Consider the following 17,407-nt stretch of genomic DNA (forward strand, 5'->3'; position numbering starts at 1 on the left):
ACTCATGAATGATATATACGAGTTTGGAGAAGTCGTGGACCAGAAATACAACTTCTCTGACATATTCTCTCTCCTCTTTTTTTTAGAAGTCGTATACCCTAAACACAATTTTCATTGTATATTAAAAGTATTGTCTAACATAGTGGTTCTTGGTTTACATGGTAACTTAGAAGTCCTAACCATAGACTTATAGGTTATCATGTAAATCAAGAAATATTGAGCTAAAGAGTATTTTTATTACTAATATATAATGAAAATCATCTTTAATGTATACGACTTCTAAAAAAATGAAAGTCGTGGATGAGAAACACGATTTCCATGAAGGATAGAGATTGTATCAAGGAAGTCGCATTCTTGGTCCACGACTTCCCCAAACTCATGGATCTCATCCACGAGTTTTTCAAAAATTACACTACATCCATAAATATTTTAAAATATATACCAAATATTTAATAGTATATTTGACTATACTATAATATGCACGTACTTTTCCGCCATCCGGCTGCATTAACGATATGAGTTAAGGAAAACCAAAGAAGACAATGGATGAAAATCTATTCCCCTTAGTTTTTCAAACCAATCAAAATGTATTATTTAATTAGGAAAAAATTATAAAAAATAAATTAATATTTTATATTATTTTGTAGAATGATATTGGATAGAAACATGAAAATAATAACTTTTTAGGACAGAGAATCCAAGTGGAAAGACAATGACATATGAGACTATTACATCGTATTAAATGCTTGTGGCATAAGCCATGGACCAATGAGTGAATTTGTGATGCCGACAGTGGGAGAGTACTATACTGTAATCACCAAACTCAACCACCATATCATGTCCATTATAATTCAGAGGTCTTATATACTTATTATGTAATTTATTTCCAACAACAAGATATAATAACTAACACTTTCCCTTACAAAGAATTGATAACACAAAGATATAATAAATAACCCTTCATTAATGTAAATTAGACTTGAAGCCTTATTAGATTAATAGTGACACTGACAAGTTGGTAGTATAGGTAGTAGTCATTAGGATCTGTAGTTTTGGTTTAAATTGTGAAATCAGTGGCACCGAACCAAAACAAACCACAAAGCATGGTTTAGTTTAGTTTGATTTCTTAGGAATTGTTTAATTTTAGTTTGGTTCATGATTTTGAAAATTATATGAATTGTTCAAACGAGACTGGTATTGAAAAAATAGATACTAGAGAATAATGTTATTGTTCGAATTCTTCGGTCAATTTTTAGCTTAAATTACTAATTTTGTGTGATTTTACCATTTATGTTATTAAATTGTTATATATATATATGTGTTAATCTTATATATGTTATAAATTGTTATGTATGTTACTACTTAATATATATCACTTTTTCAGTTGTTTGATTATTTGGAAAATATCTTTTAACTAGTCTGTCTATTCATAGTATTGGGTTTGAAAGTAGGATATATATAAATTGTTTTATATATTTTTGGTGGTATTGAGTTTGAAATTAGTATATATAGTAAATTGTTATATACGTTAGTAATTATGTATTTTAGTTTTATATGTTATTAATTGTTATATATGTTACTAAAATGTGGATTGTAATAACAGTAATATTTTTTCCTTTTATGTAAATTCTCGTGAAATATATTTTGAACTTTCAATTGATACATTATTTTTTAACCAAAAAAACCCCTTATCCAAACCAAAAAAACTATTCATCATCGGTTCATCACTGAATTGCACTAAAAATTGAACCAAAGCCTTACACCTCTGATTTTTGTTGTACCTTAATCTAACCAATAATTAATCGTCTCCATAGGCAAACACTTGACCCTTTTGATTTGTTATGGATAAAAAATATTTATCTATTTTAAAAGCGACTTATCCACTTTACCTATATTACTAACTTGATAGTCATTATTTATCCTTTCAGGACTTCACTCACTTTCCATTATTCAATACTGTACCATAATAACATAACCATTTCCCTATCTCAACTTCTCCAATTTTGTTTAAACTTTTAAGTACATTAGGAGGGTTCGTGTTAAAGGACTTATCCAAAAGTATGACATTGACATTGAACTTGCTTAACTACTCGATTTGAACGCATAACAACTCTTCCACAGTAGCCAATACTAGAGATTTAAATTAACCGAATAAAATCTTATTAAAAAGTAAATAAAGTTTTTTTTATAGGCAAATGTTAGTATTTTGTTATGGGTAAGATTTTAACTCATCACAATCTACTTCACAGACTATTCATCATATTATCACATAACTTTATGACTCCCGTGAAAAAATCAGGTTTACCCCGGTTTCTTTCTGCTACTCTCTAGTACTAAACTCTCCATTGTTGGAAATGTGAGGGAATAATTTTTTTAAGTTATTTAATTCAAAAATAAATTAAAATCTGAACCATTGAAAATTTGTTTTTGTCACATGTCATCATCTAAAGTATGTACTGGTCTCTCTTGTAATGGAGAGGAGCCAGACTCACTTCTTCCACATCAATAGCTCCCTTGCTCCAATGGCGCCACTAGCTTAGCGCAAGAGATACGAAGGAAAAGTTGTAAAACAATAGAATTGTGTTATTTACTTTACGCACAAGTGTAGTATTTAGGAGTATTTTCCAAAAGGGTAATGTTACTTCTTTGAATATACAAGGAACATGACAATAAATGATATAAGACTGTGGCCATAGCGCGAACCCGCAAAGGCAAAAGAATGAAAAAATCTTAATAGACTATAAAAGAAATTACGTTAAACGACAAATGTAGAATTTAAATACCAGAATTGTAATAAAAATAAGAGTATGTCTTTTGTAATGTACACCATTGCCCTCAATGGTAAGAGAGTAATCATCTTGAGGGTGGATATAGATCATAGGAATTAAAATGATTTTTTTTTGTCACAAAAACTTTTAATAACTTTAAAGAAAAATATGTATACACAAGATAATATATAAATTTTACATATTATCAATTTATCATCTCCCATTTATTTTTAATCATTATTGAATTTTTAGCAAAAAATAATATAAATGAATAATAAATGATTTATTAAATATGCATACGTATAAATTTTAATCTCATAACTTAAAATCAATGAACAACATTCTTATCATTCATGGAGTAAAACATTATGCAATAACTAGTTTAAAACACTTGGTTGGTAGGATTCTTAGGTAACAAATTGGCAGGATTCTAGATAACAAACTTTATTGAAAAGTATATATTTAAGTTATTCAATTTTTTTTATTAATAATTAATATATTATTAGTTTTACAACATAGCTATACACCTTTTAAATTCCTTAACCCATAAACATAAAATGAAAACGGCAATTAGTACAATCGCTGTACTCCATCTCTGTCTGGTAAAAACAAGTCCATCATTATGTCACTACAACTTCCCCTGAGAAACTGAAAAGTGATTATTAAGTAGTAACTCAACTGGGTGAATTATTGAATGCAGTGAACTGACAACTACCATTGCTAGGTAAAAAAACATTGATTACAATTACATCTTACAGAGATAAAATCTAAAAAAAGAAAACGAAGAAGAAAAAAACTACCGGCCATTAACGAGAGGAGTAACGGCAGATTCCTTGCAAGGACTAGACGGCGTGCTGGTTTTTCCGGTTGCAACAATATTTTGCACGAAACTTTCGATTCTGCTTCCGTTAGTCTCCGTCAGTAACCGCTTCCCGCCAAACGGCAACGATTCCAATCCTCTCTCTTTCAACACTTCCTCTTCTTCCATTCCTTCATTTTCTAAACCGAAAGCCTGCATGTTATACAATACACATGTCAATTCATTTTTTCCATTTTTTATTTTTTGTTATTTTCTGAGGGTTTGTTTGAAAGTTGGATTTTAGAGGAGAATAAAGAAAATGAAGTATTTCACGGTTCCAACCTTCCATTTTCTTTGGTTCTCTTCCAAAATCCAGAACTAATGAGAAATAAACCAGTACCTGAATTCTGACGTAGTCCGTACGGTTCCAACAGAATGCGTTCCCTAACATTTGGTCAATGGTCTCTGAAATACCGTCGAGAACAATGTCAACCACCGACGGCGTTGAACTTTTTGGATTATTGTATGCCTTCGCGCTCGTCGATCCATTGCCTAAGGAGAGAACCACGAGATCCTCTACGCCGTTCACCGATGGGAAATCGCGTTTGTTGTGAAGGACGTGAGTAACTGCGGCGGCTGCAGGGTTGTTCATTACGAGGCCACCGTCTACGGCGGAGCAGGATGTCTTTCCGTCAATGGAGGTGAGGCTGAACGGCTTGAAATGGTTTGGAGTCGCTGATGTCGCACGGCACACTTTCCAGAGTTCGAAGTCGAAACTCGGAGATTCAGACGCGTCGGCGCGTGAAAACACGAATGGCGCTGAACTGTTCAGGTCAAAACAAGGGATAAGGAGCGGTTTACACGTGTCCTTCAAGGTCAAAAACCGTCCGTCTTCCTCCTTCCTCTGGAACACTTTCTTCAACACGTTCTCCATGCTCCTGGATGAGAATCTCCGTTGCCGTCGAAAAACTCCGGCAATCTTGACCTTATACATTTCGGAGTTCCTCTCCGTGATGAGACGTACCGCATCTCTAGCACTGTTGAGAGGCCTTCCAAATGCATCTGCGGCGGTTATCATAGCGGCGAGTATGGCGCCAATGCCGGTACCAGCGATGATGTCAAAGAAATCAGCAATGTGAGCATAAGGATCGGAGGTTTGGAGACGGATCTGATCCTCGAGGTGAATGAGAGAAGCACCGGCAACAATGGCGGTGGTTCCTCCGCCGTCAATGCTGAGAATGCGAGTTTTGTTGGTTCCTTTAAAGTGAGAGAGCCATTTGTGCTCAAGTTTGGAGAAGATCTCTAAGGTCAGTTTACTCAACTCCATTGCGTCACAAACTTTAATTCTCAGAGTCACTTTTATATTAATTATTATTGGGTTTGCACAATGAAAGAGGTATTGAATGTATTACAGTGTGTGTGAGAGAGAGAGAAAAGTGAAGAAGGAAGTTGAGTGGATTAAATAGCTAAAGTCAAAGATGCGCGTTCTCTCAAATCAGTGTCTATAAACAAATTTAAAATAATATTTCAATTTAATTTTATAAAAATAATTCATTAAATCCACATGTTTATATAGATTAGAAATACAAGTTAAAGATTATTTGTTTATTTATTTTAATTAATGATTTTGTTGTTTCTACGCTCTTTCATTCCGTCAGAGTCTTACATGTTAAGGACAGTGTTTGCACCAAGTTAGGCTTTTAGATCGGCTTGGCTTACGCTTACTCTCGGTACTATTTCCTCTAGTACTAGTACTCCACCAGCACCACCATTCTCAGTTATTCCTCTTTCACTGTTTTATTTATTAAAAAAAAATCAGATTGGATCTGCATTTGCGCTTGTCTTATTTGACAGCAGAGGAAGATAACTAGTTTTTCTAAGAAACCACAGACAAGGCAAGAAACTCATGTGAAGTAATTTAATTTCAAACATTATAATTATTTCTGGGATAAATAAATATAATGCTCTCACTAATCCCCAACAAGATAGTAGTTAATATAAGGAGAAGCAGACAAGGAAACAAGGACGCGATGTGCATGTGTAATGAGAATATATATAAATGCTCTTGAATTCATGTTGTTTCAATGAAGCAAGCAGCCCCCACGTATTATTTAGGCCCATAGGAGGGTAATATGATCATTAACTTCGGGTCCTCTTTAAAGTCTACATCAATGGGTATGTTTATTCGATAGTTGGGCCACAATGGTCTTTCTCTATAGTTTAACACCATTCTACTGTTTGAGTCCTAAATCCTGATGATATAGTTAATATCTATTAATTCTATGGATCATCATGGTATGATTCAAGAGAGCTGCATATACTAGAAGTTGATTGAAAGGTTTTAAAGTAGATGAATGGTTATTGGAAAAATCTGTAGAGAGGGACACAACACACAGGTGCCATTCCAGCTATTGTGTGGATACAGGATAGCAATTTTTGGAAATTATTTGATACACATTCACAAAGCATGCATTCTGTTTATTTATTTATTTGATATTTACAAATAGAGTAATTATTTAGCAGCATTAATATTTTCTGTCTCAAACCACGGTTGCTACTTTTTATAATTAGTCAACAAAATATTTAATTATTAAATTTTTAATTTAAATAAATTTTTCAATAATTCGAATGTAAGTATCCAGAACAAAATGACACTACTTATGTTTTGTTGGTGAAGGTTGAAAAGAGTTGAGAATTGTTATCTAGAAAGCCAAGAGCAGTAGTGTTGAGACTAATGGCAACGTCGTTCTCTTCCACAACTCAAATCCGCTCCTCCATTTTCCATAACCCTAACCCCTCCATTACCAAAACCTTCGCTTCCCTTCCATTCCCACTTGCTTCTTCTCGACGCTCCTTCACCTCTGCTTCTCACTATGTCACTCTTAAGCTCTGTCCTACCTTCAAACCCTTCCAAATACGTAGAACTCCATTTGTGAAGGCTGCAACCATTGAAGAAATTGAAGCCGAAAAAGCCTCCATCGAGAAAGATGTTGTATGTCTCTCTATCATTTACTCATATAGGGTTTTATATTAATTAATTAAGTGTCTTTTAATTCCTTATTATCTATACTTTTTTATCTTCTCCTAGAAAAACAGGATGGAAAAGACTATTGAAAATATTCGCTCAAATTTCAATTCCATAAGGACTGGCAGATCAAACCCATCTATGCTTGACAAAATCGAGGTATCATTTTCAAATGAAGCCTCATATTCAATTCCATTTTGGATGGACTTTATTTATATTATATCATAGTTTCATTTTGTATATGGATGATTTTTTCGGTTTCGTGGTAGGTGGAATACTATGGAAGTCCTGTTAGTTTAAAGAGCATTGCTCAAATTAGCACCCCTGATGGCAGTTCTCTTTTGGTTCAGCCATACGATACATCAAGGTATTCTCTGCCCTTATATGTGCTAAACCACAAATGTTCAATTCAAATCCATTGCAAACTTTAGACTGATGTTATCCATGCTTACTCTATATTTCCACTTTAGAGATATGTTGTGCTTGTATTGATCTATGTGGTATAGTTCTTCGGGGACTCTCTCATGATTTCTTACATTAGTCATTGATTCAGAATATAGGTGTTAATTTTTTTATAAAAGAAACTGTGATTGTGTGTCGATATGGTATCTTTTATGTAGAGTAATTCTTAGTGAATGCTTGACTATTCTATTGTTTTTTCAGCTTGAAGGCTATAGAGAAAGCAATAGTTAGCTCTGATGTTGGTATGACTCCAAATAATGATGGAGAAGTCATACGATTGAGTATCCCTCTGTTGACATCAGACAGGAGGAAGGTATTCTCAAGATCCCTTGATGTTTAGGGTCCAAGTTCATTCTTTTATGAGATTCCTTGTGATTTCTCATTCTTTCTATGCACATTACATTTGAACTTACACTGACTGAAAGTAATATTCCTAATTGGTTCTCATTTTTCGTTTAATTACTATCAAAATGACACGGCCTCACCTCATCTGTATAATGGGCATCTTCTGAAGGCTTAAATGAATATCTACATTTCATTATGTCGTCTTCATAATTTTGTCTTCATAATTTAATCTATAAATTATTTTTTTGTTTTTTTCTTGTTTGCAGGAACTGTCAAAGATAGTGGCTAAACAAGCTGAAGAAGGGAAGGTATGTTTGCAAAGTCTTTTACACTTGAGATAGTGAACTTGTTCTCGTTTATTGTCAATTTGACGGTATACTTTCATTGGAGTGGAAATTATTCCGTTGTTAACCAGAACACTTCGGCTAATTCTTGAAGTTTAAATACCAAAATTTGTTTTTCCATGTTTGTTTCTGAAACATGTGACCACTAAACTGGGTGATAAATAAAAGTGTGATTTGTAATAATTAAAAGCAGAGGATGAGCTTGACACAACAATAAGATTTTTGCCCAGTGACCATGATGTCATAGATTTAAATCCCGGAAACAGTCTCTCTGCCCGTGGGGGTAAAGCTGCATACATTTACTCTCCCTAGACCCACTAAGTAGGAGCCTCGCGCACTGGGTTACCCTTTTTGAAGTAATTTAAAGCACTCATGTGACGAGTGCTTTGTGTTTGGTTGTAAAACTGTAATATTACTTGCTATGTAAAACATAATATTCATATTGTTTTACATGTTGATGTTTCTAGGATGAATGTTTTGAATAACTAGCATTCATTTGTAAATTCCTTTTGAATGATTGAGCCTATTCTACTTTTTTTCCCATAGGTGGCTTTGAGGAATATCAGAAGAGATGGATTGAAAGCTTATGAAAAACTTGAGAAGGTTTAAGTCCTTGAATTACTCGCCTTTCTTAACTCTTCCATAATTGTTTCCTTGTCTCTGTTCCTCCACCTTTTTCAGATTGTTAGATTTCAATGTTTTGTTAATAATTTTGTTTGAATTTTATCATAGGAGAAAAAGCTCTCAGAAGATAATGCGAAAGATCTGTCCAGTGATTTGCAGGTAACTTGAAGGATCATATATTATCTTGTAGGGTAGTGTGAACTCTGAATCCACTCATAATTCCTACTGTCGTCTCTCTTTATCTCTTTTTCTTGGGGCACGAGGGCAATAGTGTGAAATGGAACAATCACAAAACCAACCTGCAAAGTGCAATAAACAATTTGCTAAAAAGAATAATTCCCCTGCCCCCAAGAAAAAGAAGAAGAGGAAAAGGGAGTAAATTTTACCCACTATGCATTTTTGACCTTCACAAAGTTGTGTATTACCAACATAGTGAGAAAGATAATCCAATGTTTGATACTTTGATTCCGTAATGTATAGAAAAAGTGCAATTGATATTTTGGAAGGCTCTGACACATAACTGCTTTTGTTTATTTTATTTATACCATAGGGATGCTTTACCTATTATATTGCAGCAAGCAATTTATTTTTTGGGCACTTGTTTGTTCAATATCAGTGTGAACTTTTGCTAATAGCATAGTTAGTTTTATTTTATTATCAATAAATGATGGAATTGTAGGCCAAGCTACAGCTTGTAATTTAAATAAAAGATGGACAATTTTCCTTTATTTATTCTCATCATGATGTGTTATCTCTATGTAGAAGCTGACAGATGAGTATATGAAGAAGGTTGAAACTATCTTCAAACAGAAGGAGAAGGTATTATATATGTCCACTTAACTGATATGTTCATTGGTAGCTTATGACTGACGGCAGATTAATGAGATGCTTAAACACATATTACATGCACAAGGCTTCTCTAATTCTACTTTAGTAATTACTCCAACAAGTTCACCCCATTTTTCTTTTTCACTTCCACTGCATTAGTTTTATGGTTTTACATAGAGTGGTGCATTGTGTTCTATGAATTGGTCAAGGTCTGCACATGGTTAATGGATAAAAGGAGTGAGTCACCACTTAGTTCATTTGGACATGTTGACTTGGGTCTTTCTGATATTTGATTGTGGTCAAGTTATAAACTTAAGATTTACATATCATGAAAAGTGGAAAATGTACACAAAATCGAAGGCTCATATAATTCTTTGTATCTTTGTGTGGTTGTAAAAAATATATCAACATATAGGAAGTTGTAACTGATTATTGTATATTCCCTAATTGGTCATCAGAGTTAAATTTTCTCCTTCTTTTTGTACTTGATTTTGGTATGATTATTTGGGTTTGACAAGTTCTTCTCCTTATCGTTCAGGAGTTGCTGACAGTTTGATGGACACAGGAGGTAAATGTTGAGTTCTCTAAACAAGATGGTCAAATTTTGTATTGAGTTGCCTAGCTGATGCATATTTTTATGTGATACGGAAGACAGCTTTTGAATTGAATAGATGCTATTTTATGTTGAAAAGGTGAATTCATGTATATGAGTTGGATAGTTTCTCTACTTATTGCATCATTGAAACTAGACCCTTTCAGAGTAGATATGCTAATTTTGTGAAATATACCCGAGTTCCTTAAACCTGTCTATATTGTGTTCTATTGCAAATCTTTGCATTGTCAGTCTTTTAATTAGGCTTTGTTGAAGAATATACAGGTGGAAAAACACATAATAATGCTTTAAGGTTTTGAGTTAAGATGTAGAATTAAGCTTACTTTATGTGGTTTCTTACTTTAGCCCATAACACAAGACAGCAATCACAACCTTGTAAGATTTTTTAAAATGAATAAATCCAATAAACATGTCAAAGATCAAATCTTGAGAAGATGTAGTGAAGAACTAATAGGCAATTTTACAACTTCATTGATTCGGGTAGTCTCTAAGGACATGTAGTGCATATTCCATATAACTAGAACATCTTGACCAAGCCGAGTTAGAGGTAAGGTTGCATCTAAAATAATATTTGTTTGTACTAGTAAGCATAGTGTATCTCTTCACACTTTTTGAGTAAGGAACTAATCTTTTTCGGGGTTCGTAATTGTCTATCTCAATAAGTGTTGCTCATAGGAATCAAACATTTTACATTTTAGTCATCCCATGGAATCTAGCGAAGCCTCGCAAGACATCTTATCCTTCCAAATGAGAACACATTGTATGTGAAAATGTAGGCTAATAGAATCTTCTGGAATGGTTGAAAGCCAATTATGAGTAGAAGAGGGAGCATACATATTGGTCGTAGCTCTCGTCTAGTAATGAGAGTTGGCAAAATCTTTTTGCATATGACTTGCAGAGAGAAGAATATGGTCCAAAGCTGCTAAAGGAAGAGTCCTGTGTAGAGAAGATGATGATTTAGACAAAAAATTCTATTTTTTTACCGTCACAATATATCTTTTGAAAAATTAGATGAATCGATAGAGTTGCACTAAACCATATTTTACCCCATTTCTTATGTTTTCAACTTTTTATATTTTATTTTTATAAAAGACGAAGAGAACATCCTAGGAAACATGAATTACACTTTGCATTATTCTTATAATTTCAACTTACATAATTTAACTTAGAAATTGAATAGGGTAAATATGGGGTAAAATATTGTGAAGGAAATTAAATCAATCAATTGTAAATATGCTTCATTACTAGTGAGTAGTGACAATTTAGATGTTTTGTAATTAATTTCCGAAAAATTCCTTATAAAAAAAAGTATATATTCAATAGAAAAAATTTCTTTTACGTTATTGTGTGAAATGTTTTGAAGTCATTCCTTTGTGTTTCTGAGTTCAGAGCTTTATTGGAATCTTTCTTCCTCCCGGTAATGGCGACGACGATGGCGAACAGTACGAGCAGCAGTAGCAACTTGCCTTACAAACCTTACCGCCACCTTAAGACCCTTTCCGATCACCACCGCGCTGTCTCCTGCGTCAAATTCTCCAACGACGGTACCCTATTAGCTTCCTCCTCCCTCGACAAAACCCTAATCATTTGGTCCTCTTCCTCCTTCTCCCTCCTCCACCGCCTCTCCGGTCACTCCGACGGCGTCTCCGATCTCGCCTGGTCCTCCGACTCCCACTACATCTGCTCCGCCTCCGACGACCGCACCCTCCGAATCTGGGACGCCACTCGCGGTGGCGACTGCATCAAAACCCTACGCGGTCACTCCGACGCCGTTTTCTGCGTTAACTTCAATCCTCAGTCCAATTACATCGTCTCTGGATCATTCGATGAGAGTATTAGGGTTTGGGAGGTGAAGACAGGGAAGTGCATCCACGTCATCACCGGTCACAGCATGCCAGTCACGTCCGTGCATTTCAATCGCGACGGTTCGCTTATTGTATCTGGTAGTCACGATGGATCTTGCAAGATTTGGGATACTAGCTCCGGTACTCTGTTGAAGACGCTTATTGACGATAAAGTCCCTGCTGTTTCTTTTGCTAAGTTTTCTCCTAACGGCAAGTTCATACTCGTTGCTACTCTCAATGACACCCTTGTCAGTTTCCTCTTCTTTTTTAAATTTCATGATGATGTTTTCTGTCATTCTGGATTCATAATCCTTCATATTTTAGTTGTTGAATTTTTTGAATTATATATTAGTATTAGGCTTATTGATTACGAAGTCACTAGTTCAAATCTTGGAACCAGCCTCTCCGTTTGAGGTAAGGCTGAGTACATCTATCCTCTCCACCAGACCTGTTTGGGGTAAGGCTGAGTACGTCTATCCTCTCCCGACCTTACTATCGTGCATCAGGTTGCCCTTTATATTAGTATTAAGCTGCAGGTTTCTATTTTGTGAATTTGCTAATATGGTTGGTTTTATTATCAATCTCCGGTGTTCATTTTTCTTGGTATTTCAGCTTATGTTTAATCACCTAATAGAGAGAAGTTGGGAACAGCTTATTTACATTTGGTAACTGCTTACTACGACAGAACTAAGATAAATAGAACCTTATTGACAAAACTGAAATTTCTTATCCTTCTGGTTAGCTGTTGGAGATTGATTCTATAGGTGTCTTGCAAAGTGGTTGCAGAATGTTTATATTGCAAAGTTCAGTTCCTTTAGGTTAAGATTTCATGAATTTAGAGGGAAAAAATGGAAAGTGACTCGGATCTCTTGCTGGTTTGTTCCAAATGAGATTTATCTTTCTATTATTATCATTATTATGATAATCGTAATCGACTACTATAGTTATTATTGAGATAAATGAGTTGATCATTAGTCTAGCACCCATATCCTTAATCTAATCATAATTTATTTATGAGCTTCTCTGAGGTTTTGGGTTGATGAAACATTTACTTCTCTTATTTTGTATCCTTAATCTAACACCATATCAGCTTTAGAAGATTACTTAGTTTTTTTGTAGTTTCTGGGTGCAGACATTATATTTATGTGCAGACTTTTCCTATCTTCTCATCTGAATATATTTTCCTGTTTTATCAAAAAATTCTGGGTGCAGAAACTATGGAACTACGCAGCTGGGAAGTCTATAAAAAATTATTCAGGCCATATCAATAGAGTATACTGCATCACCTCCACATTTTCTGTGACCAATGGAAAATACATTGTTAGTGGTTCAGAAGATAGATGCGTTTACTTATGGGATCTTCAGCAGAAAAATATGGTTCAGAAACTTGAAGGCCATACAGATACTGTAATATCTGTTACGTGTCACCCAACAGAGAACAAAATTGCTTCTGCTGGCCTTGATAATGATAGAACTGTGAGGATTTGGGTACAGGATCTATGAACAATGGCGAAGCTGTATGTGCATTATTTTCTTATGTCTCACAATTTGATTTTATTCTGTTTATGTTCTTTTCTTCTTGTCTTTGTTTACTTATGTATGTGTATATCTGATTTAAATATATTGTTTTATGATTGTTTCATCTTCCTGAATCACCTCTAGTTGATATTGGCTGTTCCTAATTGCTGCCTATTGAGCAAGTTCTTTCTAAACATCTCCTTTAACTTGATGCGTGAAAGTTTTTTTTTCTTTCTAAAATAGAAGAAATTGACAACAAACATTTGGTTTCTGACAATTGGCACTTGTTTGCCAGGGAATCTTCCTAGACGTGAGTGAGCCAACTGGCATCTATGATTTTGAGGAGAAGTGGCTTGCATATCTTGAATTCAAGTTCAGTTTTGTGGCACTCTCGATATTGGAACCGATGAAACTTGAATTGGGTGTTACTTGTAGAACAGAAAGGATCTGCTTTGCTTATAGAACCTAAAAATTATTGTCAACAAGCCTTGTTGCCTATCAATTTTTGTGCATGATGCTCATTCCAAATTTATAATAGTTTGCTGCATAAAATAATGTAATTCACTTATAGATGCACTTTTAGTACTTCTGGGTAGTCCACAATTGACAAATAATTAGCTCCACACAACTTGTTAGGTGCTCAACTATTTTTTTCTGAAGTTGTGAGTGTAGACATTAAACCCTAATGCAAAAGGCTAGAAAAGTAGTATGTGATTGTACCCCCTTGTTGGATTCAGCTATACAGCTAGTATCCAACTTTGGAACACACCTTCAAATTGCCCTGCATGTGAATTATGTGGGACATAAATCATCCATGCCCAACATAAGAAGTAAAATGTATCACATGCAATTTGTTTAAAACTGCATTTGACCTTTGCCATTCAAAGTAGATGGTGAAATAGCAAAATACTATTACAAAGCATAATTCAAAAAGTTAGAGCTATTAGATCCACAACTGAAATATTGTAAATCACGATTAATGTTATGACATAGATCCTGGTGATGATATTGTAAATCCTCGTCTTAGGATTGAGAGACATGTCGTGTGACAATTATCTCTGTTCGTGTGTATAAATATTTAACATTATCTTCATAGCTTACTTTAACCATGCTTTGGTTAGATCAACATTGAGAATTGTTTCTTGGATCTATGAAAATGAAAATAAACTAAAGATTCTTAAGAACTAAGATGCATAAATCTAACACTCCTTTGAGTCTGTTGTATGTTAGCTTATCATCATGTTTCGTAATTAGTCTGTTGCCGAAGATTTAAAGGGCTTATTATCCCTAGATCACATGCTTATGATTAAGGTTACAACAAAAATGAAAGGTATGCAAAATAAGAATACCATTCTTCACACTGACACTGCTCAAAAGTTTATTGCAGCACATTCTTTTTACTTCAAGAGCCATATACCTAGTAACAATTTCTGCTAGCAGATTCTGGAATTCAGAAACAGTAAGAAGAGATTATAAAAACTATAGTAGAAAGCAAATGAGGGGGAAAAGAGGGGACAAATTTAGCACTTTAGTTACTCTCTGATCACAATATCACATCACTGTTGAAAATTGTGGATGTCAATATCAATTTAAGCTCAAGATTAAGATTTAACAATAACTCTTCTATTGACTACTCATTCTTCCAAGCATACAAAATCAGAGAGAATCCAAGACCTTGCAACTGAGAATCCCTAAATTGTTGAGAATAAGCCCATGTTAGTGCAGAAGGATCAGAAACAGATTGGCCTGGCCACAGTTTCTCATTTGAAATGCATGTTTGGAACATAAACACTGCATTGCCCATAGCATTTCCAAAGAGCCAATTATGCACATCCCAAAACACTTCAACAGGTACCCCATCCACCACAATGGTGTGATTGCCTCTGAATTTCCACTTCAGTCTCTTCACCATCATCACTCTCTTACTATCAATTCTAATCACAAGACAAGGATCATTTACCCCAACTGTGTCACACTCAATTGTGATATCATACACTTGACCCTTGTCACAAAACTGGGCCTTTGCACCATAAAACTTCTTTCCAAAAATATGCTCTCTCTTTGCAATAAAAATGGCACCAGAATGACCATAAGAAACAGTGTCACTATCAATCTTCTTGCAAACCTCTTTTTTCAGATCCCCAAGGAGCAACACCATTTCTTGGTTGAACATAACAGCTAAATAAAACCCCTCAAGTGGTTCAGGGCCAGAACCAAATCTAGCACAACTCAAGTCCCAAAATATATCAACTTTACTTGATTGGACCTCCAAATTCTTAGAACCTTTTCTTTTTGAGAACAACCAAGGCTTTATATCAACCTTGCAGAGGCAATGATTGCCTAAGTCATCTATCCCCACACTAAAGCCTTGACCCATCAGAGTTTTGGTCCATGAGACTATAATTAAGCAAGAATTGCCTCTTAGTTTGCACTGATAGACACTGGTAACAACATTTTGTGCTGCTCTAGTTGTACTTGATGAGGATGAATCAGCAATCTGAACTCCATTTTCTCCAAAACAAGAAGGAAACTCCCTCATGGCAACACCACCAGCAGGAAAAAAAATTAAACTTTGCTTCTTAATACTCTATGGTTTGGCTTAGAGAGGGTAAAAACTTTTTCTGCTAATAAAAATTGAATAGGACATATAAACAAGGACCAAATTTTTCCTCAGCTGATTTGAGGAACCATACCTAAAATGCTTGCATGATCAGGACCAAAGGACTTGCTTTTTCACTTGGGTTTGTAATGCTACTTCTTCAGAATAGGATAGTAGAGAGAAAAGGAGGGGGGACAGATAAAGAGAGAGTTAGATTTGCTTTACTTGTCAATTTTGTGTTGAGACTAACATGAGTAATAATCAAAATGTCTGATTAAGATATTGCAGGGAAAAAGAGAGGTTGCTTTTAGCACATGGGGTACCAACTATAAAGGTTACATTGCCTTGTGATACCTCTAGATATTGTGTACTAAATCTTGTCTCATATTTTGTTCCATATCAATGATAATAAAGCAAAAAATATTAATAATAATGAATATTTAACTTTTAATTGATATGTCATGTTTTCATTAGTGTGGATAAAGTATGAGACAAACATGATTGGGGTAACATATTTTTGTTCATCATAGCTAGCAATGAATGAAACAAATGGCAACTGGCAATTGGGTATGTCTTTGTTACTAACACAGGCATTTATTTAGGAGAATTGTATTCTACTTGTGAATGGATATTACTCCTTGTTAATGTAGATCTAAAGCATTATTATTACTATGTTGTGTTAGTTTAGTGGTGTAAGACATTATAAATCTTAAAGATGATTAAAAAGTTAAATGTTTGATTCATAACAATACTTATTTTGAGGAACTGTCTTATCCCTCAAAATATTTTGAGATTAACTTCTTACTCACAAAAGCGAAAGAATATAGAATATCTCAGTCCCACGAAAAAACATTACTATGCAAGCTTTAATAATTAAAAATATAGATGATTTATATATATATATATGATGTGTCATAAAATCCTCTAAACACTCTACTTTGTGTTATCTTTCTTTTTTATCATTATGTCCAGCAGTGGAGGAAACAATTATAAAACTGTGGCCAATAACTGTCAGAAAAATGAAAAAGCAAATGTAATACTAAATTATCACTCTACTTGCGCCAATTTTTTATAATACCCTATTTCTAATGTCAACTATTAGTCTACTTAGAGGAAGAGTATGTGCACACACAAAATAAAATGAGTAATTGAATATATATTTTTCTGTGCCAAAAAATTAGTTTATATTTTTTTAGCGTGAAGAAATATTTTTCCTAAAATAATATGAAGTTATTAATTACTTCCAGAGTCGAAATCATGAAAACATATATGATAATATCATTTACAGCAATTATGGGAACGTTGTGTTTAAGATAACCAAAATTGAGTTTAGCACTGATTATAACTTACAACTCTGTCTTTTAATAATCACAAGTTGTGCCTCAGCTAGCAACCTGAATCATGCGCTCATGGTTGCTTTAACAAGAAATTATCTCATTAATATGATTATTATTATTATTATATTTTTTTATCGGCGAAAGTGATATTATTAGATGTGTACTAAAAGTATAAGAGTATTACAAGGGAGTAACACATGATAAATGAAAAGAATAAAAAGATTCAAGTCAAGTTTATTATTATTTCGATTACAAGTAATTAATGAGACTTTCATCTAAAGCTCAATTGAATTCTCATGTA

At 34.1% G+C, this 17,407-nt stretch overlaps 4 protein-coding genes across 5 annotated transcripts; 2 read left to right on the forward strand and 2 right to left on the reverse strand.

Annotated features, from left to right (window-relative positions):
* LOC109354545 (probable inactive patatin-like protein 9) lies at positions 3,564–5,057 on the reverse strand. The gene is made up of 2 exons (XM_019597135.1): positions 3,968–5,057; positions 3,564–3,780 (listed from the first exon to the last, which is right to left on the reverse strand). The coding sequence occupies exons 1-2, from the start codon at positions 4,892–4,894 to the stop codon at positions 3,565–3,567; spliced, it is 1,143 nt and encodes a 380-aa protein (XP_019452680.1). The 5' UTR covers positions 4,895–5,057; the 3' UTR covers position 3,564.
* Positions 6,243–10,019, forward strand: LOC109354548 (ribosome-recycling factor, chloroplastic-like). The gene is made up of 9 exons (XM_019597139.1): positions 6,243–6,559; positions 6,656–6,751; positions 6,862–6,959; positions 7,256–7,367; positions 7,666–7,707; positions 8,290–8,346; positions 8,476–8,526; positions 9,130–9,186; positions 9,734–10,019. The coding sequence occupies exons 1-9, from the start codon at positions 6,302–6,304 to the stop codon at positions 9,749–9,751; spliced, it is 789 nt and encodes a 262-aa protein (XP_019452684.1). The 5' UTR covers positions 6,243–6,301; the 3' UTR covers positions 9,752–10,019.
* LOC109354546 (COMPASS-like H3K4 histone methylase component WDR5B) lies at positions 11,164–14,095 on the forward strand. Of its 2 annotated transcripts, XM_019597137.1 has the most exons (3): positions 11,164–11,900; positions 12,865–13,169; positions 13,466–14,095. In XM_019597137.1, the coding sequence occupies exons 1-2, from the start codon at positions 11,229–11,231 to the stop codon at positions 13,153–13,155; spliced, it is 963 nt and encodes a 320-aa protein (XP_019452682.1). In that variant the 5' UTR covers positions 11,164–11,228; the 3' UTR covers positions 13,156–13,169; positions 13,466–14,095. The 2 variants fall into 2 exon arrangements, with proteins under 2 accessions (XP_019452682.1, XP_019452681.1); XM_019597136.1 differs by lacking the exon at positions 13,466–14,095 and having other exon boundaries at positions 12,865–13,402.
* LOC109354547 lies at positions 14,506–16,135 on the reverse strand. The gene has a single exon (XM_019597138.1). The coding sequence runs from the start codon at positions 15,707–15,709 to the stop codon at positions 14,801–14,803; it is 909 nt and encodes a 302-aa protein (XP_019452683.1). The 5' UTR covers positions 15,710–16,135; the 3' UTR covers positions 14,506–14,800.

This window comes from Lupinus angustifolius, chromosome LG08, assembly GCF_001865875.1.
Source record: "Lupinus angustifolius cultivar Tanjil chromosome LG08, LupAngTanjil_v1.0, whole genome shotgun sequence".
Classification (NCBI taxonomy): Eukaryota; Viridiplantae; Streptophyta; class Magnoliopsida; order Fabales; family Fabaceae; genus Lupinus; species Lupinus angustifolius.